The 25,829-nt window shown below is 47.5% G+C and overlaps 1 protein-coding gene across 1 annotated transcript in view; it reads left to right on the forward strand.

Moving 5' to 3' along the window:
• The window catches only part of LOC135056854 (solute carrier family 2, facilitated glucose transporter member 3-like), a 47,524-nt gene extending 23,252 nt beyond the window's left edge, over nt 1–24,272 (forward strand). Inside the window, exons 3-10 of the mRNA XM_063962525.1 lie at nt 9,051–9,211; nt 10,716–10,956; nt 13,867–14,029; nt 14,565–14,752; nt 15,018–15,122; nt 19,742–19,843; nt 22,315–22,518; nt 22,859–24,272. Of these exons, the coding sequence (XP_063818595.1) occupies nt 9,051–9,211; nt 10,716–10,956; nt 13,867–14,029; nt 14,565–14,752; nt 15,018–15,122; nt 19,742–19,843; nt 22,315–22,518; nt 22,859–23,068 (1,374 nt within the window). The 3' untranslated portion in view covers nt 23,069–24,272. The remainder of the gene's footprint in view (nt 1–9,050; nt 9,212–10,715; nt 10,957–13,866; nt 14,030–14,564; nt 14,753–15,017; nt 15,123–19,741; nt 19,844–22,314; nt 22,519–22,858) is intronic.
• Nucleotides 24,273–25,829: the final 1,557 nt, after the last annotated feature.

The following is a 25,829-nucleotide window of genomic DNA, read 5'->3' on the forward strand; positions in this document are numbered from 1 at the left end:
GCATTATAAATTTGCTCTAAGCTTATTTATGCGGAGAGAATTCTCCAGACTTAATCACACTTCCCTGGAAATTTTTTCCCTGTGTGACTGTTCCCCAGCCTCTCAGGCTGGCCTCCGTGGTCACCGGCATCCAATCCTGAATGCCGAATCTGCGGCCCTCTAGAAGATGAGCACTCTGTAATCACCACAGGAGAGACACCCTTTTCCTTGGATATAGGGTTATCCGCTGATGCATCTGAGGATGCGATCCGGACCATTTGTCCAGCAGATCCCACTGAAGAGTTCTTGCGGGAAATCTGCCGAATGGAATTGCTTTGTAATAAGCCACCATTTTTACCAGGACTCTTGTGCAATGATGCACTGACACTTTTCCTGGTTTTAGGAGGATCCCTGATTAGCTCGGATAACTCCCTGGTTTTCTCCACTGGGAGAAACACGTTTTTCTGGACTGTGTCCAGAATCTTCCCTAGGAACAGTAGACGTGTCGTCGGAAAAAGCTGCGATTTTGGAATATTTAGAATCCACTCGTGCTGTCGTAGAACTACTTAAGATAGTGCTACTCCGACCTCCAACTGTTCTCTGGACCTTGCCCTTATCAGGAAAGCGTCCATGTTTCTTTTAAGAAAAATCATCATTCCGGCCATTACCTTGGTAAAGACCCGGGGCGCCGTGGACAATCCAAACGGCAGCGTCTGAACTGATAGTGACAGTTCTGTACCAGGAACCTGAAGTACCCTTGGTGAGAAGGGCAAATTTGGACCTGTAGGTAAACGTCCCTGATATCCAGTGACATTATATCGTCCCCTTCTTCCTGGTTCGCTATCACTGCTCCGAGTGACTCCATCTTGATTTGAACGCTTGTATGTAAGTGTTCAAATATTTCAGATCTCACCGAGCCGGTTGGCTTCAGTACCACAATATAGTGTGGAATACTACCCCCTTCCTTGTTGTAAGAAGGGTACTTTGATTATCACCTGCTGGGAATACAGCCTGTGAATTGTGTGAGGGGGAGACGTCTCGAATTTCCAATGTACACCTGGGATATTACATGTAGGATCCCGGAGTTCCCTTGCGAGTGTTGCTGAAACTCTTGAGATGACCCCCTACCGCACCTGAGTCCGCTTGTACGGCCCCAGCGTTATGCTGCGGACTTGGCAGAAGCCGTGAGGAGCTTCTGCTCCTGGGAATGAGCTGCTTGCTGCAGTCTTCTTCCCTTTCCTCTCCCCCTGGGCAGATATGACTGGCCTTCGCCCGCCTGCCCGTATGGGGACGAAAGGACTGAGACTGAAAAGACTGTGTCCTTTTCTGCCAATCTGTGACTCGGGGTAACAAAAGGTGGATTTTTCAGCTGATGCCATGGCCACCAGGTCCAATGGACCGCCCCTTTATACGGCAATACTTCCATATGCCGTCTGGAATCTGCCTCACCTGACCACTGTCGTGTCTTCGTCTGGCAGATATGTACATCACATTTACTCTTGATGCCAGAATGCAAATATGCCTCTGCGCATCACACATATATAGAAATGCATCCTTAAAATGCTCTATAGACAATAAAATCCTGTCCCTGTCAAGGGTATCAAAATTTTCAGTCAGGAAATCCGACCAAGCCCCCTCAGCGCTGCACATCCAGGCTGAGGCGATTGCTGGTCGTAGTATAACACCAGTATGTGTGTATATACTGTTATGATATTTTCCAGCTTCCTATCAGCTGGCTCCTTGAGGGCGGCCGTATCTGGAAACGGTAACGCCATGTTTTTTATAAGCGTGTGAGCGCCTTATCCACCCTAAGGTGTGTTTTCCAACTCGCCCTTACTTCTGGCGGGAAAAGGGTATACCGCCCATAACTTTCTGTCGGAGGAACCCCACGTATCATCACACACTTCATTTAATTTATCTGATTCAGGCAAAACTACAAGTAGTTTATTCCCACCCTACAAAATACCCTTATTTGTGGTACTTGTGGTATCAGAAATACGTAACACCTCCTTCATTGCCCTTAACATGTAACTTGTGGCCCTAAAGGAAAAATACGTTTGTTTCTTCACCGTCGACACTGAGGTCAGTGTCCGTGTCAGTGTCTGTCGACCAACTGAGGTAAATGGGCGTTTTTCCAAGCCCCTGACGGTGTCTGAGACGCCTGGACCGATACTAATTTGTCCGCCGGCTGTCTCATGTCGTCAACCGGCTTGCAGCGTGTTGACATTATCACGTAATTCCATAAGTAAGCCATCCATTCTGGTGTCGACTCCCTAGAGAGTGACATCACCATTACAGGCAATTTTCTCCGTCTCCTCACCAACATTTTCCTCATACATGTCGACACACACGTACCGACCTACAGCACACACACACAGGGAATGCTCTGATAGAGGACAGGACCCACTAGCCCTTTGGGGAGACAGAGGGAGAGTTTGCCAGCACACACCAAAAGCGCCATAATGTATATAACAACCCTAGAAGGTGTTGTTTCTATATATGGGCTCTTAATATATAATTATATCGCCAATTTATGCCCCCCTTCTCTTTAACCCTGTTTCTGTAGTGCAGGGGAGAGTGGGAGCCTTCCTCACCAGCGGAGCTGGTCAGGAAAATGGCGCTGAGTGCTGAGGAGAATAAGCTCCGCCCCTTTCACGGCGGGCTTTTCTCCCGGTTATTAGGAAAACTGGCCTGGGTTAAATACATACATATAGCCTTAATGGCTATATGTGATGTATTTATTTGCCTCTAAGGTAATCTATATTGCTGCCCAGGGCGCCCCCAGCAGCGCCCTGCACCCTCCGTGACCGAGATCAGTGAGCCGTGTAGCAACAATGGCGCACAGCTGCAGTGCTGTGCGCTACCTTCATGAAGACTGAGGAGTCTTCTGCCGCCTGTTTCCGGACCTCCGTTCTGCCGTTCTTCAGCGTCTGTAAGGGGGATCGGCGGCGCGGCTCCGGGACGAACCCCAGGCTGACCTGTGTTCCGACTCCCTCTGGAGCTCAGTGTCCAGTAGCCTAAGACTTCAATCCTCCTGCACGCAGGTGAGTTGCAAGTCTCTCCCCTAAGTCCCTCGTTGCAGTGATCCTGTCGCCAGCAGGAATCACTGATTAGAAACCTAAAAAAAACTTTTCTAAACAGCTCTTTAAGAGAGCCACCTAGATTGCACCCTCTCGTGACGGGCACAAAAACCTAACTGAGGCTTGGAGGAGGGTCATAGGGGGAGGAGCCAGTACACACCATGTGACCTAAAAGCTTTTTTAGATGTGCCCTGTCTCCTGCGGAGCCCGCTATTCCCCATGGTCCTGACGGAGTCCCCAGCATCCACTAGGACGTTAGAGAAAGGTGGATTTTCCGGCTGTTGCCGTGGCTACCAAATCCGATAGACCGACCCCAAATAATTCCTCCCCTTTATACGGTAATACTTCCATATGCCGTTTGGAATCCGCATCGCCTGACCACTGTCGTGTCCATAGACTTCTTCTGGCAGATATGGACATCGCACTTACTCTTGATGCCAGAGTGCAGATATCTCTCTGTGCATCTCGCATATAAAGGAATGCATCCTTTAATTGCTCTATAGTCAATAAAATACTGTCCCTATCCAGGGTATCAATATTTTCAGTCAGGGACTCCGACCAAGCCACCCCAGCACTGCACATCCAGGCTGAGGCGATTGCTGGTCGCAGTATAACACCAGTATGTGTGTATATACTTTTTAGAGTATTTTCCAGCCTCCTATCAGCTGGATCCTTGAGGGCGGCCGTATCAGGAGACGGTAACGCCACTTGTTTGGATAAACGTGTGAGCGCCTTGTCCACCCTAGGGGGTGTTTCCCAGCGCGCCCTAACCTCTGGCGGGAAAGGGTATAATGCCAATAACTTCTTTGAAATTAGCAGTTTTTTATCAGGGGTAACCCACGCTTCATCACACACGTCATTCAATTCCTCTGATTCAGGAAAAACTACAGGTAGTTTTTTCAGACCCCACATAATACCCCTTTTTGTGGTACTTGCAGTATCAGAGATATGCAAAGCCTCCTTCATTGCCGTGATCATATAAAGTGTGGCCCTACTGGAAAATACGTTCGTTTCTTCACCGTCGACACTAGATTCGGTGTCCGTGTCTGGGTCTGTGTCGACCGACTGAGGCAAAGGGCGTTTTACAGCCCCTGACGGTGTTTGAGAAGCCTGTACAGGTGCTAATTGGTTTGTCGGCCGTCTCATGTCGTCAACCGACTTTTGCAGCGTGCTGACATTATCACGTAATTCCATAAACAAAGCCATCCATTCTGGTGTCGACTCCCTAGGGGGTGACATCACCATTACCGGCAATTGCTCCGCCTCCACACCAACATCGTCCTCATACATGTCGACACACACGTACCGACACACAGCAGACACACAGGGAATGCTCTGATAGAAGACAGGACCCCACTAGCCCTTTGGGGAGACAGAGGGAGAGTTTGCCAGCACACACCAAAGCGCTATAATTATATAGGAACAACCTTATATAAGTGTTGTTTCCTTATAGCTGCTTAAATATATATAATATCGCCAAAAAATGCCCCCCCTCTCTGTTTTTTACCCTGTTTCTGTAGTGCAGTGCAGGGGAGAGCCTGGGAGCCTTCCTAGCAGCGGAGCTGTGTAGGAAAATGGCGCTGTGTGCTGAGGAGATAGGCCCCGCCCCCTATTCCGGCGGGCTCTTCTCCCATTTTTTCTGAGACCTGGCAGGGGTGAAATACATCCATATAGCCTCAGGGACTATATGTGATGTATTCTTTTTAGCCAGAAAGGTAATCTCATTGCTGCCCAGGGCGCCCCCCCCAGCGCCCTGCACCCTCCGTGACCGCTGGTGTGAAGTGTGCCTGAGCGCAATGGCGCACAGCTGCAGTGCTGTGCGCTACCTCATGAAGACTAAAAAGCCTTCAGCCGCCGGTTTCTGGACCTCTTCTTACTTCGGCATCTGCAAGGGGGTCGGCGGCGCGGCTCCGGTGACCCATCCAGGCTGTACCTGTGATCGTCCCTCTGGAGCTAGTGTCCAGTAGCCTAAGAAGCAAATCCATCCTGCACGCAGGTGAGTTCACTTCTTCTCCCCTAGGTCCCTCGTTGCAGTGAGCCTGTTGCCAGCAGGACTCACTGAAAATAAGAAACCTATCAAAACTTTTACTCTAAGCAGCTCTTTATGAGAGCCACCTAGATTGCACCCTGCTCGGACGGGCACAAAAACCTAACTGAGGCTTGGAGGAGGGTCATAGGGGGAGGAGCCAGTACACACCACCTAGTGGTCAAACTTTTAAATTTTGTGCCCTGTCTCCTGCGGAGCCGCTATTCCCCATGGTCCTGACGGAGTCCCAGCATCCACTAGGACGTCAGAGAAATAAAAATACTCACCAGTACTGCTCCTGATTTCTGACCGCTGCTGCCCTCCGTGTCTGGCCGCCGGCGCCACTCCTCTGATCTATGGGAGAGACGTCATGACGTCTCTCCCATAGCACCGCATAGACACTAGAGGTCAATCATGACCTCTAGTGTCTATGTGCCGCTCCCACAAAGTCATTGCGCACCGCACAGCACCGGGGGCACCAACAGTAGTGGACCTTGCCTCCGGAAGGCGGCACCCTGGGCAAAAATCCTGCGTGCCCATAGCAAGATCCGCTACTGCTCACTGGCTATGCTGTTTAATATACTTTAGGGAGTGTGGTATGGCTGACCGGTGCGTTTCTTTAGAGGTAAACAGTTTGAGCCTCTAGTGGGCCCAATACTGAAGAGTGCTTAGCGTGTGGCGCACTCTTTTGTAGATATGATTTTCAATCATATCTACAAAAGAGTGCGCCACACACTAAGCACTCTTCAGTATTGGGCCCACTAGAGGCTCAAACTGTTTACCGCTAAATAAACGCATTGCTATCAATGCTTAGTGGCGCACCTCCAACCCATGATAATTAACTGCTATTTGATTTTTATTAGTCTAATTGGTTGGTTAATTTAAATTATATCATATAATTTTCTAACTTGTGCATTGTCTTCAAGACAAAAAGTCTTTTTGAAGAACCCATGGATGACCAGTGGTCAGGAGACCGGCGGTCAGCATACCGACACCGGGATCCTGGCAGCATACCGATGCCGGGGTCCCGGCAGGGAGGGGCGATTTCAGCAAGCCCCTTGCGGGCTCACTGCGCTCGCCGCGATGTGGGTTCGGTGGCGACCTGTAGCACCATGGGTTCTATTCCCACTCTATGGGTGTCGTTGACATCCACGAGTGGAAAAAGCCCCTTTTGGTCGGCATGCCGACCGTCGGGATAATGAGGGGTGGGTTGTTGGTGGAGGTCATGTGACCGTCGGCCTCCCGACCGCCGGTCTCGTGAATACCACCCCTCTAGGGAGCCGAATAGGCTGTCGATTTTGGAAAACTTCCTCTTTTGGGTGTTCAGTGGGGCAGACAGTTGACATGCATCGGGTTGATGCCATGGGCTGGGTGAAGGGGCAGACATGCTCCAGCAGGTCCTGGTGGGTGTCAAGGCTTTCGAGAGCCGGGATATGAAGGTGTAGTAGTGCCGCTTGGTGCTGGAGTTGGTGGTGACCCGTAACTCTTCAGTGGCAGAACCAGGGCTGGACACGCTGCTTGCCCTCGGCCACGGGTGTAAGCTCTGGAGGGGCGCGGAGAGGTACTAATGCCCGCGGGTCCACGCTGCTGGCGTTGTTGCTGCTTGTGTGCGACAGGCGCTGTGTAGCGCCGGACCTGGGCAGGGGGATGCTAAACTGTGGTGGAGGGGGGGTACTAATGGCCGCGGGTCCTCTCTGCAGCTTTCTGAGTGTGACAGTGAGCATCGGCAAGGTCACAGAGCCGGGAGAGCGCCTTTCCAACTCGGAGCTTCCCTACTTTGCAGAACTTGATAAGCAGGTAGCGCAGAGTCTGAATGCATCACAGCACAGGCAAAGGCGACCGCGCCTCACTGGGTGCGCACGCGCAGTGCGGCCACTGCGCATGCTCACACCACTATGGGCTTCAGGCAGCGATCAGGTCTGAATTAGGCCCATAGTTGGTCCACCACCAGCATGTATAAAGGTTGCAGTGAGAACCAGGAGAAGCCACTGGCAGTGGTTATAATTGTGTATAATTCCATTGTTTTTAACCTGGCAATATGTGGCCGTGGATTGTAGCTTCATATTACGTATCTAAACTCATTTTATCTGCCCTGTTTCAATATGCAGAGGCTCTAAAATCTGCAGACACCGAAGCGTCAGTATTTATTTATCCCTGCCCCAGTCTCAGAAGCCAGTTAACCTACCAGTATGTTTTTGGAGTGTGGGACAAAAACGGAGCACCCAAAGGAAACGTGCAAGCACATAGAGCACATACAAACTCCACACCAATGGACCATAACCGGCCTAATTCAGACCTGATCGCTGCCTGAAGCCCATAGTGGTGTGAGCATGCGCAGTGGCCGCACTGCGCGTGCGCACCCAGTGAGGCGCGGTCGCCTTTGCCTGATAGACAAGCAGAGGCGGTGGCGGGGTGGGAGGGGGCATGCCAACGGCGTTAGAACACCTTTGGTAGGGTGGTTGGGAAAATGCCGGCGTGTTCGGACCGTTGCAGGAAGGGCAGCCGTAGCCGCCTGCGACCCAGAACGTGTCTAGAGAGCTACTTGGCGGGTGCAAAAGCATCGCCGCAGTGTTATGCTTTCGCACGTGTGTGGAGGGATAGGGCCTGACATGCGGGGCGGACTAGCCCTGTGCTGGGCGTCCCTCCGCATGTCAGGGAAACTGATCGTAGATGTGCTATTTTTAGCGCATCTACGATCAGGTCTGAATCAAACTGAAATCTAAATTGCAATGTAAAAGTAAAGCTGCCCAGCCAGGGGCGTATTAACAGAGGAGGCCCGTGTCCATCCTCCTCCGTCTGAGCCCGCTCCTCTGTAGCCGGTGCCCGGCAGCGCAATAGAGTCTACCCAGTAGAGGGGCGCAGGCTCTATTGCGCATGAGCAAATCTCCAGGGAAATGGTGCAACAACCTTTTTTCCCAGTGAGAACAATGGCCGCCAAGCCATTTACTTAGAGATTTGTGGAGAGATGCTGCCGCTGGCGGGGGACTCCAGAGAGGTATTGAAAAAATAAGTGCTGGCCCCCTCTGGACCCCATGGGCCCATGTGCACTGCACACACACTGCACCCATTCTAGATACACCACTGTGCCCAGCATTTGTGGGCTATATGCAAAAAGCATGCAAATTAAAATAAATGTAAGTTCCCCCCTTGCAGTGTAGTATGGTTTGGTCCAGTGACTTGCTTTTTTGTTTTAGCTTTGCTCCGATCTCAGAATCAAAAGAACTTTAACAAATACCCTCTTGCGCTGTGATATAGATATGATATGGCTGAGAAATGCAATAAATCCAACTTTATATTTTTATATTTATAAAATTTATTTATATAGAAGAAAGAATTACTTCTCAAATGAAAAACAAGACCGGTCTTAATATAAAAAATATTATGCAATGCTAAAAATGTATAATATAAGGAGGTGGATCTAAGCGAATTCTGTGCACAGAAATATATAATAGTATATGTAGATATAGCTCAGTCCATAAGTTCAAATCAATTGATAAAATCAATAGCAGCTGCTGATGGAACCCGTGTAGCAAAATAAGTATCCATATAAAGTCACGTTGTATCACAATTCCTTATTATGTTGGCACCTAGTAATGAATGCTAAGGTGAGTGTAGACTGCTCCACACTGGAGCCTTACGTGTGGTTTCCGCCAACGGTGTCAGCACGGGGGAGTTCCAATCGAAGACGAGGTGGTCTCTGGCTGCGGGAAGCGGCACCTGAGCTGGCGCCTGCTGTAAACGATGTTGCCCGACTTCTAGGCTCTGTGAGTCCACACCTCTCCGTGCCGCATGCAGGCACTAATGCGCGATCTCTCTCCTCCCAGTTTTGGTCAAGCTGATGGTGATGGCAAATGGCTGCAGCAGAATACGGGTCCAATATCAATGCAGGGGTCTCAGAATTAGCCTATTAATGCTCTGACATGTTAACTTCATTTATAACTAGACGTGTACTTTGGTTTCCACAGATCATCAAAAATTTCTATAATGAAACATATATCCATCGCTACGACAAACCAATCCCTGAGAGCCTACAAACCTCACTATGGTCCCTCTCTGTGGCCATATTCTCTGTGGGCGGAATGTTCGGCTCCCTCTCCGTGGGATACTTTGCAAACCGCTTTGGCAGGTGAGGTGGTGTCCAAACTCGCTGGGTAATGACCTGAAGGACAGTGTGCGATTGGCTGATGATGAGTGGTTATCTCTAGACCATACTTACCTCATACTTGCCTACTCTTCCAGAATGACCGGGAGGCTCCCGAAAATCGGGTGACCCTCCCGGCCCCCCAGAAGAGCAGGCAAGTCTCCCGATTCTTGAGGTTGCTCCTGCCTGTCCGCCCACTTAGTGTGTAAAGTGGGCGGTCCGGGCAGTCGATTACGCGATTCTTGCTGAATCGAGTCATTATAGCCGCGCCCACTGCAAGATAATGCCAGTGAACGTGGCATTACAGAGCTGGGGGTGGGGTGTGTGGCTTAAAGTAGGTGCCACTGTAACCCCGCCCCCACCTCCCCTCCACATACCCCCCCCTCTTCACAGCCCTCCCCTGCACCCCTGCTAAGCCGACCTGGCTGCTCTCTCCCGGAGAGAACAGCCAGAATGTCGGCATGTATGACTTACCTACTCTTGTGCTTTTCTCTTAGGGAGAAGCCCATAGTATATACTCAGGTGGGCGGTGATGGGGATGGGCTATTTGCATCATTCATTACGCCCCGTCACTTATCAGCAAAATGCCATGAATCGTGCATAAATGAATAGGGGACGTAGCCGAAATGATGTGATTACAATAGAGTCACGTCTGCTACTCAGTCTCTCTTCACTGAGGTGGAACCTGACATTTATGCAGTTCACGTTATCCATTCTTACAATCCTCCATTATACTGAACATATAATATTCCAGGCTGGGCCACTGTCAAACAACAATCCCAGTCATATGCAAATCACCTCCAAATGTTGTGCTCTAAAAGACATGGGAACACCGAATCACGTTCCCTACAATGACGCAGGCACGCTTGTGATTAACTTAGTAAATGAACCTCTATTTGTTTCATTTTGCACTTTATATATTTCAGTTTTGCAGTGCACTTTAATTTTATGTCTCTGTAAAATGTGAATACTTTGCAGATCTCGTATGAAAGTTTAGATGGCCAGTTCGGCTCAGTGTGCTCCTCTTAGGTTGTGGCACCCTTATCATATGTTTATTAGATGCAAATCTCTTTAGAACATTGAGACATCAGCCACACCCTGGTCCTGGGGGGTGTGACCACGGAAGAGGTCACAGGGTGGGAGTGGCCACTGCATTCCAAGGCCCTCCCCTGCTTACATAGCGCTATATTCTGCACTGATTTAATAAGTCTATGATACTTACTGTATGTACTGTAGGAACTAGTGACTTTAATAAAGTACTAAGGTCGTAATGGGACTGGTACTTACAGATGGAGTGAGTGACATTCTCAATGGTAATTTCTTACTATCATTTCTTATTATAAAATGACCCCTTTCAGTACCTCATACACTGTAAGTTCTATATCTCACTTCATCCAAGTAAAGATACAGTCTGGATGTATTATTTTCATTTACAGTATGTAAGTACTGACAAACATTGTGACGACTGTTCTCATGTGCCCTATACTAGGAGGAACGCAATGTTGCTGGTCAATGTGTTTGCCTTAGTGGGGGGAGCGCTCATGGCTCTCTCTAAATTAGCTCGGTCCATGGAGATGATCATTATTGGAAGATTCATCATTGGGATATTCTCCGGATTCTGTACCGGTCTAGTGCCTATGTATATCGGGGAGCTGTCGCCCACTGTGTACCGTGGAGCCCTGGGAACACTGCACCAGCTCGCCATTGTGGTTGGAATATTGATAGCGCAGGTGGGTACTGTCTAGTGTGGTAATGGGCTGACATTTTATTACATGACAATTGCACTTGAATCTATAATGCCGTTTGTGATATTGATAATATATAATTGCACCTACCAATAATTGCCTGCCAGCACGATAGCAAAAGAAAACAATTGCGCCTGCACACAGCAGGTTATGCAATGGGCACGTTGGCAGTGTGTTAGGTGTACGCTTGCACAACAACTGGTTGGATCTTACACCTGTTGGTAAAGGTGCCATTTCATGGGCCTATATTAACTAATAATCCGAGTTTGACCGATTTGTGGGTTTTTTTCTAAGTCCCAACACGGGAATTCACTAAACTCAAATCTCGGCAGTGTTTGGGCTATTCGTAATGGTTTTCAAGGCTAAGTTCAGAAATACGATGAATAGAGCATCGGTCAAATGCGGCTGTTATTTCATACAACACGGGTATTCACTATTAATTCGTATTTGGGTGTTAGTCTCTGAGTGCTCAAGTGCGGGTGTTTTTTTTTGCGATTCGTTAAAAAAAGCAGCAAAAAATTGACCTGCTTTTTCCTGGCGAGTTTGGATGATCGTGCACGGATCAGTGAGATCTGTGCATGGTTATCTATGGGAAAGGGTCTGTTTAGTGTAAAAACTTTTAAAAAAAATTGCGTGGGGTCCCCCCTCCTAAGCATAACCAGCCTCGGGCTCTTTGAGCCGGTCCTGGTTGCAAAAATATGGGGGGAAAATTGACAGGGGTTCCCCCATATTTTAACAACCAGCACCGGGCTCTGCGCCTGGTCCTGGTGCCAAAAATACGGGGGGAAAAAGCGTAGGGGTCCCCCGTATTTTTAACACCAGCACCGGGCTCCACTAGTCAGAGAGATAATGCCACAGCCGGGGGACACTTTTATATAGGTCCCTGCGGCCCTGGCATTAAATCACTAACTAGTCACCCCTGGCGGGGTACCCTGGAGGAGTGGGGACCCCTTAAATCAAGGTGTCCCCCCTCCAGCCACCCAAGGGCCAGGGGTGAAGCCTGAGGCTGTCCCCCCCATCCAAGGGCTGCGGATGAGGGGCTGATAGCCATGTGTAAAAAGAAGAATATTGTTTTTTGTAGCAGTACTACAAGTCCCAGCAAGCCTCCCCCGCAAGCTGGTACTTGGAGTACCACAAGTACCAGCATGCGGTGGAAAAACGGGCCCGCTGGTACCTGTAGTACTACTACAAAATAAATACCCAAATAAAAACAGAACTCACACACCTTGAAAGTAAAACTTTATTACATACATGCACACCTACATTCACACATACTTACCTATGTTCACACGAGGGTCGGTCCACTTCTCCAAGTAGAATCCATGGGGTACCTGAAAATAAAATTATACTCACAAAAATCCAGTGTAGATCTGTCCTCTTCTGAGCTTCTAATCCACGTACTTGGCAAAAAAACAAACCGAAAAACCCGAACCACGAACTGAAAGGGGTCCCATGTTTACACATGGGACCCCTTTTCCCGACTGCCGAGACCCCCCGTGACTCCTGTCACAGAGGGTCCCTTCAGCCAATCAGGGAGCGCCACGTCGTGGCACTCTCCTGATTGGCTGTGCGCTCCTGAGCTGTCACTCAGGCTGCGCACGGCAGAGATACAATGTAGCACATAGGCGCTACATTGTATCCAATGGTGGGAACTTTGCGGTCAGCGGTTGACCGCAAGTAACCTCACCGCTGACCGCAAAGTTCCCACGTGGCGCTCCCTGATTGGCTGAAGGGACCCTCTGTGACAGGAGTCACGGGGGGTCTCAGCAGTCGGGAAATGGGGTCCCATGTGTACGTGGATTAGAAGTCTCAGGAGCAAAGAGCCCGAGGCTGGCTGTGCTTAGGAGGGGGGACCCCACGCAATTTTTTTCTTGATTTTTAATACTTTCATTTTCTTTTTAAAGGTGCACAATGAAGCCCTGCACGGATCTCACAGATCCGGCCGGGATTCCTTGTGTTTTGTCAGGCAGTGTTTTACTCATCACTCCCGTAAAACACTGCCTGACATTACGAATCACATCGACATCGGAAAAGACGAATGTTGCAACTCGGCAGCTTAGTAAATGACCGTATCAGGATTCAAAAAGTTGCAGTAAAATGCACCCGATACCATTCGAGTTCAAACACCCTTAAAAACGCCTAAAACACGAATATTAGTAAATATACCCCATGGAGTGCTCCTGAGACTTCGGGATGCCAGTTTTCTGAGGGGCAAGCATTTTATGGTTAGATTGTGAGGCAATGCAGACCTATCTGCGCAGAACAAGTATGAACTATTCTCTTGACACCATGAGCTGGAACTACGGCAATTATCCACTGCAGTCCATGCTCCAAACGTTGTAGAGGCAACAACGAGGGAGTTCAGTTGGAAAAGAAGACGGTGGTGATACAATAACAGCTTGATTGCGAACGATCTTCAAAGAAGAAACTTTAATTCACTTAGAAATTATACCTAAATAAAGGGCAACTCAAACACTAGCGCCCAGTGCTTAGACGAGAGGTTCTCAAACGTGGTCTTCAAGGCACCCCAACGGTCCAGGTTTTAGGTATATCAATGGCTCAGCACAGATAGTTAAATCAAATTGACTGAGGTGCTAATTAAAACACTTGTAGCCAAGCATGGATAAACTTAAAACCTGGACCGTTAAGGGTACCTTGAGGACTGTGTCTGAGAACCTCTGGCTTAGACAACTTTGCTGGAACATATAATTCAAGGAGACACTGGATAGGAAATACCATCCTAGACCATCAATTTCCATCAGGCAAACTTGTCCACATTTATGCATGGTCAATGTGGTTTTACTGAGGTTCATGGATAGATGCTACTTTGCCAGCCTGAACATACTTTTTCCAAATTACACGACCTTTGATTCTTTGCTCATTTTTGTCCACTAGATTTTCGGCCTGGAATTTATTCTGGGTTCCGCGGTACTCTGGCCTCTCTTACTTGGAATCACAGTTATCTTGTCGGTCATCCAGTGTGCCCTGCTGCCGTTTTGTCCGGAGAGCCCGCGTTATCTGCTGATTGTCAAGAAAGAGTACGAGAAAGCCGAGACCAGTGAGTACGGATGGCGTATTGCTGGCCATTATAATGGATATGCTTTGTATTGGGGAGGTGTATCAAGCCATGAAGAGTGATAAAGTGGAGACGTTGCCAATAGCAACTAACCACTTCTAACTGTCATTTCAAAGACTGTTGTAGATAAATGGGTAACTTTTCCACTTTATCTCTCTCCAAGACTTGGTACACCTCCCCTTCAGAGTTTTGTTAAATAGTTGATATTAAAGGGTAACGACCTGCTTGTTTGTTCAAATTATAGGAGCAATTGATACTTTCAACATGAATAATTATCTTAATAACTATCTGTTTATCTTATCATCAATACATGTAAGGGCTGTAGAGGGGGCAATTTAAGGGTCTTTGATGTAAGACAGATATGAGAATGGGGACCATTTATTAAGAACATGGTGAAGGAGGAGCAAAGGTCAGGGAGAGGAGCAAAGGTCAGGGAGGAGCGCAGCAACTGCACAGAAGCTAAGTGCTCCAGCCCCTATGGAAAGAGAAGCCGCATGCTGACTCTATATGATACTAGTCCTACAGAGATTACGCGGCACCCACGATGTAGCCAGTGACATTGAAGAGATGAAAGAAGAAGGTCACCGGATGGCCCAGGAGAAACCTGTGTCCTTTATAGAATTATTCCGGTCCAGGCAGTATCGGCAGCCGATAATCATTGCGATAGTTCTGCAGCTGTCACAGCAGTTGTCTGGCATCAACGCGGTGAGAACTTCTGCCTTGCCTTCTATCTCTATCAAACTTACTGACTCATATCTATCTATCTATCAGTCTCATATCTATCTATATGGAGCTACAGACATAGGATACTTCTCCAATATAGACATCTACCCCCTGCTACACTTGTCTTGCCCTTACTCACCTGCATCCATTCCCTTCATCCTTCCCCCGCCTCCCTTCTTTCCCGTTTCCTCATCCTGATCTCCGCCTTGTTTTCCCTGTCTCTTACTGACATCTTATCTCCTTGCAGGTCTTCTATTATTCCACCAGCATCTTCGAGGGTGCAGGAGTCGCTCAGCCGGTTTACGCCACCATTGGTGCTGGAGTAGTGAACACCGTGTTTACTGTGGTATCGGTGAGTACACTTTGTGTGACAGGTTGTGGTGTATAATCTCACCCAAGGACTAAACTTATGCTACATTGTATTAAACATATTTCTTTATATACATTAAAGCTGACTAGAATTAAAAATATATATATTTTTTTTAAATATAAAGTATACCAGTGTATTTTTAAGGGTACCAGCTGCACCAATAATAATTTTATATATATATATATATATATATATATACATATATATATATATATATATATATATAGATATAGATATATATATAGATACCAAACAGAATAGTTGTCTTGATTCTGCCAGCATAAATAAGTTTACTGTATATCGCAGTAATGTGAAGCATTGGTTAATTTTGTGATCCATTTAAACTCACAACCCAATGTCCAAAAGGAAACTTATTTCCTAATCTTAAATTGTTGCTCACTGTTCTTTGCCATATTTCTACATCGTAAGTCACTAATAATGCAGCTCGGGAAATGGCAGTATGTGATTGGCCGCATTCTCTATGGTATCCGGATGGAAGATAGACAGTAAACACATAGACAGCCAATAGGTCGACAGGATCAGATGGTCGACAGTCAAATGTTTGACACAATCAAAGGTCAACACATTGTTTTTCATGATTTTTAGGGTTAGGGTTAAGGTCAGGCACTTGGTGGAGGGTTAGGGCTAGGCTGTGGAAGGGGGCGGTTAGGGTTAGGCACCAGTGGGAGGGATAGGGCTAGGCTGTGGAAGGGGACGGTAAGGGTTAGGCACCAGTGGGAGGGATAGGGCTAGGCTGTGGAAGGGGACGGTTAGGGTTAGGCAGGAGTGGGAGGGTTAGGCAGGAGTGGGAGGGTTAGGGCTAGGCTGTGGAAGGGGACGGTTAGGGTTAGGCAGGAGTGGGAGGGTTAGGCAGGAGTGGGAGGGTTAGGGCTAGGCCGTGGAAAGGAACGGTTAGGGTTAGGCAGGAGTGGGAGGGTTAGGCAGGAGTGGGAGGGTTAGGGCTAGGCTGTGGAAGGGGACGGTTAGGGTTAGGCAGGAGTGGGAAGGTTAGGCAGGAGTGGGGGGGTTAGGGCTAGGCTGTGGAAAGGGACGGTTAGGGTTAGGCAGGAGTGGGAGGGATAGGGCTAGGCTGTGGAAGGGGACGGTTAGGGTTAGGCAGGAGTGGGAGGGTTAGGCAGGAGTGGGAGGGTTAGGCAGGAGTGGGAGGGTTAGGGCTAGGCTGTGGAAAGGGATGGTTAGGGTTAGGCAGGAGTGAGAGGGTTAGGCAGGAGTGGGAGGGTTAGGGCTAGGCTGTGGAAGGGGACGGTTAGGGGGGAGTGGGAGGGTTAGGCAGGAGTGGGAGGGTTAGGGCTAGGCTGTGGAAGGGGACGGTAAGGATTAGGCAGGAGTGGGAGGGTTAGGGCTAGGCTGTGGAAGGGGACGGTTAGGGTTAGGCAGGAGTGGGAGGGTTAGGCAGGAGTGGGAGGGTTAGGGCTAGGCTGTGGAAAGGGACGGTTAGGCAGGAGTGGGAGGGTTAGGCAGGAGTGGGAGGGTTAGGGCTAGGCTGTGGAAAGGGACAATTAGGGTTAGGCAGGAGTGGGAGGGTTAGGGCTAGGCTGTGGAAGGGGACGGTTAGGGTTAGGCAGGAGTGGGAGGGTTAGGCAGGAGTGGGATGGTTAGGGCTAAGCTGTGGAAGGGGACGGTTAGGGTTAGGCAGGAGTGGGAGGGTTAGGCAGGAGTGGGAGGGTTAGGGCTAGGCTGTGGAAAGGGACGGTTAGGGTTAAGGTCAGGCACTTGGTGGAGGGTTAGGGCTAGGCTGTGGAAAGGGATGGTTAGGGTTAAGGTCAGGCACTTGTGGAGGGTTAGGGCTAGGCTGTGGTAGGGGAGGGTTAGGGTTAAGCCCCAGTGGGAGAGTTAGGCTTAGGCACTAGTGCTGGGCTTAGAGTTAAAATATCACAAAAAAAACATGCGTCAACCTTTTCAGCCTGTCGACCATTTAATTTAACTGTTGACATTTTGACCTACCGACTGCCTTTCTAGACCCAGTCGATCTTTTAATCCACACCCTTCTCTTCGAGGAAGACCTCATTTATTTCCAACTTCCCACTCGTCCGCAGATGTCAAATACAGGGATGGAAATTCTACAGCATAAGAGGCATTCTCCCCAGTAACTTACCTCCGCCTCCCTGCTACAGTCATCTATTATCTTCTTCTGGCTGAACAGTTCTTTTCCATCTTTTCAGAAAAAGTGGCACTAGTCATGTAAATAACAGTAATGTGGGGAAAGTCAGAGAAGACACGTAGCGGCCGAGCCTGAATATTCCAGGAATGTGCATGTAAGAGATAGCTGTTTAGCTACAGGTATAAGGGGCTACAGGCCTGCACACGTATATAGATGGGCTCATGTAGCTATTTATTCTCCTGTGCAGCCTTACATGTAGGCTATGACTGCAGCCTGGACGGCATGTCATTAATTATATAATCTATAAATGAGTGCTTTTAGATTTATGGGGCCTATGTACTAAGCCTTCGAGAGCTAAAGTGGACGGAGATAAAGTACCAGCCAATCAGCTCCTAACGGTCATGTTACAGGCTGGGTTTGAAAAATGACATTTAGGAACTGGTTGATGGTACTTTATTTCCATCTACTTTATCTCTCTTCAAGGCTTAGTACACAGACCCGTAACCCGTAATGCACTTCTATAGGAAAACCAGTCAATAAAACCGCACTTTTCGCCTGTTTTTAGGTTGAATTTACACTCGACCTTTTCAATGCCCGGGCTGTTTTTTCAACTGGTCAAAAAAAACGTCACGGGAGAAAACCACATGGATTGGCGAATTGGCCACCGATCCACGTGCTTTGGCTTATTCATGGGCACTTTCGCCCGTATTTGGGTCCATTTTCACCAATGACTATTCATCATAAAAATAAAAAATAAAGTATGGGTGAAAAGTGACTTAAAAACGGGCGAGAATGCCCGCAATTAAATACACTCTGTTGAATTAGTTCTGTTTTTTCAGCTAGCTGAATAAAAAGGTACTGTACTAAATGAATACCCCCTTAAGATGATTAGTTCAGCAAATCACTCAGAAAACAGAGTCTACAAGTTGTTTGGAAACTACATATATATTATTTACCGGTGTTTTTGGACCATTCATTCATCTGGCCTCTAGCTATTGAGGATGCTGTTCCAGTTTTTTTCCCTCTCTCTTTCCCAACTTCCCATTTCTGTCTCCCATCACCCGCCTACGCCGATCATCTCCCTCTCCCGTCTTCCCTTATTCATGCCGTCTCCCTCTCCGCCCCCCCCCCCCATTCCTGATTTCTCCCTCTCCCACCTACTGATCCCATCTACTTCTTCACCAGTCCTGCCGTATCCTTCTCTCATCTTCCCCAACTCCTCCCAACTGCATTTTCCAACTCCCCCTATTCCGTCTTTCAACCTTCTCTCTATTCCTGCCATCTCCAGCCTCCTCTATTCCTTCCATATCCCCCTATTCCGCCCATCATTTCCAGTTCTTGCTTCATTCTCTGCCACCTTCCCCTATTTCCTTCTATCATTTCCCCCTATTCCTCCCATCTCCTTTTATTTCTCCCGTCTCGCTCCCCCCGGCTATTCCTCTGCTGTACCTCTCCCATCTCCACCAACCCTTCCCATCTCCATCTATTCCTCCCATCTCCCCATATGTCTCCCTTTTTTCTGAACCCTTACTTAAGTCAATGGGGGTGATTCCGAGTTGTTCGCTCGCTAGCTGCTTTTAGCAGCATTGCACACGCTAAGCCGCCGCCCTCTGGGAGTGTATCTTAGCATAGCAGAATAGCGAACGAAAGATTAGCAGAATTGCGAATAAATAATTCTTAGCAGTTTCTGAGTAGCTCGAGACTTACTCCTACACTGCGATCAGTTCAGTTAGTTTCGTTCCTGGTTTGACGTCACACACACGCCCAGCATTCGCCCAGCCACTCCCCCGTTTCTCCAGACACGCCTGCGTTTTTCCGCACACTCCCATAAAACGGCCAGTTTCCGCCCAGAAACACCCACTTCCTGTCAATCACACTACGATCAGCAGAACGATGAAAAAACTTAGTTAGACCGTGAGTAAAATACCAAACTTTTGTGCAAATTTACTTGGCGCAGGCGCACTGCGTACATTGCGCATGCTCAGTTTGCGACTAATCGCTCCGTAGCGGAAAAAAATAACGAGCGAACAACTCAGAATGTCCCCCAATGTACAATACCATTTGGAAATGGTGCATTATACAAAGTTCCAAGTACTGTGCCCAATTGTGCACAATGGAAATCAATATAATGCAAATATTCAATAAGTATACTTATGTGAATTGTATGATAACTGAATGTTGTAAGAGTTAAACAAAGGTAATGTGGTAAAATACCAATATTGCACGCACTGGGCTCAGCATCTGTAAATGATCCCATAGCAGTTACATGTTGAATGCTAATCAGTGTTATATAATGTACATAGGTTTAATGCAGATTACATAATGTTCATAGAGGATCTGCGTCTTGGTTTATGATGATAATGGAAGTATGAACTGTGTGTAATGTATATGAAATCATATAAGGTTGGCATGTATAGGAGCCATACAGAATGTGATCTGTCCACAGCGGCCATTCTGATAAGTATCTTGTGTATTACAGCTTCTCATTGTAGAACGCGCTGGGCGCCGGACGCTGCATCTCACTGGTCTCGGTGGAATGGCGGTGTTTGCTCTCATAATGACAATTGCCCTTAGACTCAAGGTGAGAACATGGTTAGAATGTATCCATCTTCCTGCACTCTTCTGCAAGCATTACCTATGCCTCGTATATTACTCTGCATCGCTCTGCTGTTTCCTGAAGCTGCTATTCACCAAACTCCTGGCTGTATCCACATAGAAGCCATCTTGACACTGTGAAACCATTGTTGTTCTGCGGCCTATGACTGAAGGGTCCCTTATTACTTTATGCCATGAGGCCGGTCTCCTTAACGGACTAGCTCCTGAATTGTACATTTTGTAATTCTTCCCTTCAGCCATCATCTCCTAACTGAATATTTATGTAAATCATTAATTTTGCTGGCCACGGACCAGTACTTCCATCACATTTCCATATACAGTTCACCCAGTCTCCTCCCTATACACAACTTGCTCCATCTTCTTCCCATGCACAACCCACTTCATCATCTTAGTCACAACTCATTGCATCATCTCCCTATATGCAGGCCACCCTTTCTCCTTCCTATATACAACTTGCTCCATCTACTTTCCATATACAACTGGTTCCATCCTCTTCTCATATACAGCTTGGTCCATCTTTTTTCCATATTCAACTGGTTCCATCTTCCGGCTAGGCTCAACTTACACAGTCTTCTCCAGATACACAACGCATGCCACCATCTTTCTATATGCAACTCACCCTGGTTCCTTCCTACACAAAGAAGCCTTTCTCCTTCCCATATGCAACTCCTAATGCTGAACTTCATCACTACCCCTCATAACGCCCCTCTACTTTGAATTCAGAGTCTACTTTCCAGGGGTTAAAGTGGGAGGGGGGGGACGAGGTGGAACTGAGTTCCACCACCTGTAATGGTAGGGAGAACTAGTTCCACCACCTCCATTTCCCTGCACAGTAATTCCAACAGAAAAACCTGCCCTATCACCTACGTCAATACTGTAGATGGGTGGTCTTCAGTATGCCAACTGACGGGATCCCGGCGCACAGTATACCGGCGCCGGGATCCCGACAGCCGGCATACCGACACTTATTCTCCCTCGTGGGAGTCCACGACCCCCCTGGAGGGAGAATAAAATAGTGTGGCGCGCGTAGCGCGCCACCGTGCCCGTAGCGTGGCGAGCGCAGCGAGCCCGCAAGGGGCTCATTTGCGCTCACCACACTGTCGATAAGCCGGCGGTCGGGCTCCCGGCGCCGGTATGCTGGTCGCCGGGAGACCGACCGCCGGCATATCGTAGTGAACCCCAATAGATGATGCAGGCGGCGCCAGTGTTACTGATGAGCTGCAGTCACTACCCCCTTCCTCAGGTCCTGGTGGCTTTATGGTCCTCCTCCATTTACAGCCCACCCCTCCTGGTATTCACACACGCTGTGTCTGTTGAACAGCATTCATCCCCTCCTCAGGGCCCAGTGGCTTCCATTTCTGGCATGGCGTATGTGATGTCATGCTGTCACCGCTACTGAAGTGAAGAGGTGCCATGAAGAGGAGCAGGCTCTGTGCATCTTGAAGACAAGATGAGGGGGGGCTGGAGGGACAAGAGAGGTGGGGAAGCTGCTGGAGGGACACAGGGCATGGAGCTTCCCGAGGGACACAGGCAGTGAGCTGCTAGAGTGACAGAGGCAGAGATGTGTATAAGGGACAATTATGTATGTGGGCATTATGGGTATAAGCGGCACTACTGTGGTCATTATGTGTAAGTGACACTACTATTGTGGGCATTGTGTGTAAGGGGCACTACTACTGTTGGAATTGTGTATAAGCAGCACTTATGTGGGCATTATGTGTATAACTGGCACTACTGTGGTCATTATGTGTAAGGGGCACTTCTGTGGGTACTGCATATAAGGGGCACTACTGTGTGGCATAACATGTATAGAGGTTACCATTGTGTAGTACAATGTGAATAAAGGGCACTACTTAGTGATGTAACCTGAGTAAGGGGCATCACTACAGTATGTGGTGTAATATGAATCAGGGGCACTGCATGCGGTGTAATGTGAATAAGATTGTACTCCTGCGTGGTGCAATTTGAATTGGGGGTAAATGTCCCTTTATAAAGTATTGGAAGTAGTGCACTAGTTTATTGTTTGAAGGGTGGTGCCGAAAACACTAGCACTGGTCCTGGTTCCGCTTAATGCGAGGGGGAGGGGGGGGGGGGGGGGTAAATGAGTTCCTCCACCTCTCCAGGATCACTTTAATCCCTGCTACTTTCTCTTTTTTTCATGTTTCGCATACAACTCTTATTGTATTTGTTCCATGGGCGCTGATGTCCTGTTTCTTCCACTTGCCAACTTTTATTTATCTAGATTCAGTACTTCTACATCCACTCTCCTCTATACTGCACATTGTAATGCCACCTAATTTCTGCCCCTGCTGCTTGTTCCATTGCAGACTTATGCCACGTCCTGTAGCTCTTTTATTGTCACCATATTGTTTTGTTATCAGTTCAAACACGTCAGTTGTGTGTTTCACTGTTGTTACTTTGTGTTGTGCCCGACAGGATCATGCAATTGGATGGAGTTATGTCAGCATTGTTGCCACTTTTGGATTTGTGGCTCTGTTTGAGATTGGCCCCGGGCCTATTCCCTGGTTCATCGTGGCGGAGCTCTTCAGTCAAGGTCCCCGGCCAGCAGCCATGGCAGTGTCTGGGTGCTCAAACTGGACAGCAAACTTCCTTGTGGGGATGTTATTTCCCTACGCAGCGGTGAGTAGGACATGCAGTATGGCTTGGTGTTGGTAGAGAGGGGGTGGTAAAGAAGGCACTTGGCTGGATGGGGCAAAAAGTATACAAATTTATGGCAAAGTATAAACGCCAAAAGATGTGTAAGTAAGTACATTATCATATAGGTCAAATGGTGGCAAGCCAAGTTCTTATCTTTGGTCCAGACTGTCGGTGCCTTCATGGTGAATAATTACAAGTTTAGGGGACCTCCATTAAAGACAGCAACATAATCTGTAGATATACTGTATTACAGAATCCACATATTGTAACTTTTTCTCTATTTTTATTTCCATCTCCATAATGCTTTGTTTCTCTGTTATAGGCTGGCTGTGGTCCGTATGTTTTCCTCATCTTCATGGGTTTGCTGATATTGTTCTTCATCTTCACTTTCTTAAAAGTCCCCGAGACAAAGGGCCGGACATTTGAAGAAATTGCTCAGGACTTCCAGAGAACGAAGGGGATGGAACACAGTAGCAAGCGTAATAGTGTGGAATTAACTGGGGTCAAAGTGCCTGAGGGACCAATGGAATGAGGAGAACAGGGGTGACTGACACCTGTCTTACCTCTACTGAACACATTCTAACACGTTTTCCTTAGACGAGCAGAGTCTCAGTGTTGTTGGTGAATTTTGGAGCAGGTTGGAAGAGCAGATGGCCTACTGAAGCATTTGTGCAGAAGATAAAAAGAAAATATGGTAGCTCTGCACGACTCAAGCGATGGGATTACTCTCTGGAGAGTCTATTGGGTTATTACAAGCTGACTCTGGGCAAGACAGCTGGGAATATTCAGTATTCTTATGACTTTTCAGATCTCCAGAATGCACTTTCCTCTTGCAAACCCACATTAGGGCAGTTGCAACGTTGCTGTATGATGCCGCTGAAGCCTGATTTACTACCTTGGGCTAAGGTAAGGTTCCTTAGGGATAATGCGAGGATCGGTGTGGCTTCCCCACTGTTTAACCATCCAGAGCAGTATCAGTCATCATTGCAGCAGACCCAAGACAGAACTGTTCCTTGCTTTAACCGCCCAGTTCCCACTCCGAAATGCCCCTTTCACGCAAAGTGAGATCTGGAAAAGATCCGTTAGGCTCCAAATTGGCCCCATAGTCTCAGACAAACCCTGTGAACAATACTACAGCACGAACCATCGCCAGGACGTGATCCCCGCGGTTACCATAAAATCACTGTATAAAACGTGTGGCATTGCCCAATAACGGAGAACTCCCGCCTTGTTCCTCGTCAGCACGCACCAACGAATGAGTGAAGAGAGCGTATGGAATTCAACAGCCAACTGTATTATTAAAATATTTATTCTAGGTGTATTGTAAAAATATATTTTTCTACATTTTATTTTCTATTTTGCTGGCTTTAAAGATCTCCCTCTTTTTTGGAGAAATGTTACAATAAGCACTTGCGCCCCTTGTCGGAAGCATCGTGATTTGAGAACGTGAATCATTGCCGTTGTTTTAGCCAAATAAATTGCAACATAAATATAATTTACAAGCAGACGCAATAAATAAGAACTCAAATTTTCTCATGAAAAGCGTTTCTCGACTTACTCGAAAATACTTATCTGTTACTTTGTACAGTATCAAGGAAGGTACAGCAGTGACAGAGCTACAGCGTACAGCGCCAATGGCGCGTTCAGTGTATCGGTTATGTTCAAAGGACACCAAAAATATTTTTTGATTAATGACATCTGTTTTATGATTAAAAATCAACTTGCCTCTAAGACAATTTTGTGTTCTCCTAATTGTGTTCTCCAACAGGTACAAATGGACGTTCCAAATGGTCGACATGACAATGATTGACACAAGGTTTTTTATTTTTTTTGTTCCATGTTTTGTTTTGTTTTCATACTTTACCATCCACGTGGATTACGATTGGGAATATTAACCTGTGCCGAGCGCAGCGGTGGCGGACGAGGCACCTTGCCCGAAGCGTTGCGAGTGAAGTGAGACCACGAGGGTACACGTTTCCACTAATTTGGCTTTTACACGGTTTAACATACAAAATGACAACCAAAAAAAAAAAAAAAAAAAGTGTTGACTATTTTTGTGGAGATCATTTCCATGCCGACATTTTCACGGTGTTGACCTTTTCAGGTGTTTATCTTTAACAGGTCGACCAATTGACTCTGGCAACTATGAGACATGCGTCAACTCAGTGACTGTCGACGTAATCATCCACACACAACCGCTGGTACACAGAGAAAAGCCAGTTTATAGCTCATGGGTCTGTTGGAACGAGACATGTTTCTTTGCATACTGGTTTTGACAAGTGGAATGTTGTACACTGTAATTACCAGCGTTATATAATATTGGGGAATGAAGCACATTTATAAGTGGAGCATTCCATTTTTAGATACGGATGAGTCCTCATACACTTTTGCTGTAGCTGCGCCAAATAGCCCAGTTTGGCACATCGCGGACCTTGCAAAAAGCATTAAATCTGCACAGCAAGCGTAAACTGAACACTTGGGGGTCAATCCAACTTGGCAAGTTTGTTTTATGAAACTCACACATATCGCACAAATGTGCACCCCCAGGAAATGTGACATTCAATTAGAGATGCCAATTCGCGGTACGGGGGTTAGGGTACTCAAATTTTCTTTAAAATGTGACCTGGGAGAAGTGTGTGAAAAAGTGGGAGAACCATCCTGGACCGCAACAAAGCAGACACTGAGATTGCAGGACTATATAGAAGGTTGTCAGTGGGCATACGGAAAGCACTGGAGGTTTTCAAACGTTGTCAAATAGATTCATTTTTTTACTTTTTTATTAATGGTGGAAAATGATAGCCAGCAAGTGTTTTTCATCAAAGACTCTCCAGCATTTGGGGTACAGGAAATGTCTGTATAGAAATTGTTTAGTAAGTTTGTAAAAAGTTGGAATAAACAGTTTTAACTGTTATCTGCAAGTTCAAAAAAATCCCTCTCCCATCAATGCAACGGATGGTATCGGATTCCCGGCACTTGAAATGCTGCAACCTAACCCTAAGCCTCCCCGCTTTGTGCCTATCCCGCCTGCGACGGCAGGCTGAGTAAGTTTAAGCTTTCCAAACAACTTTAGGTAATTTGTGACCGCCGCACTGGGAGGTTCTAAAGTCAGTGAGCCAGCATTACTGGAGTGATTGTATAGTTTAGAATAGTATGACTTAAATGATTCGGCTATTGCGGGTGTGTTATTATGCGTTTGACCAAGCTCGTCTTTGATAGTGTGATTGAAGGTGGTGGCTCTCTGTTCGCGGAGGGCCCTAGCCAAATGCCTCCCATGCTTATTGCCCCATTGATAA

This window comes from Pseudophryne corroboree, chromosome 3 (genome assembly GCF_028390025.1).
Source record: "Pseudophryne corroboree isolate aPseCor3 chromosome 3, aPseCor3.hap2, whole genome shotgun sequence".
NCBI lineage: Eukaryota > Metazoa > Chordata > Amphibia > Anura > Myobatrachidae > Pseudophryne > Pseudophryne corroboree.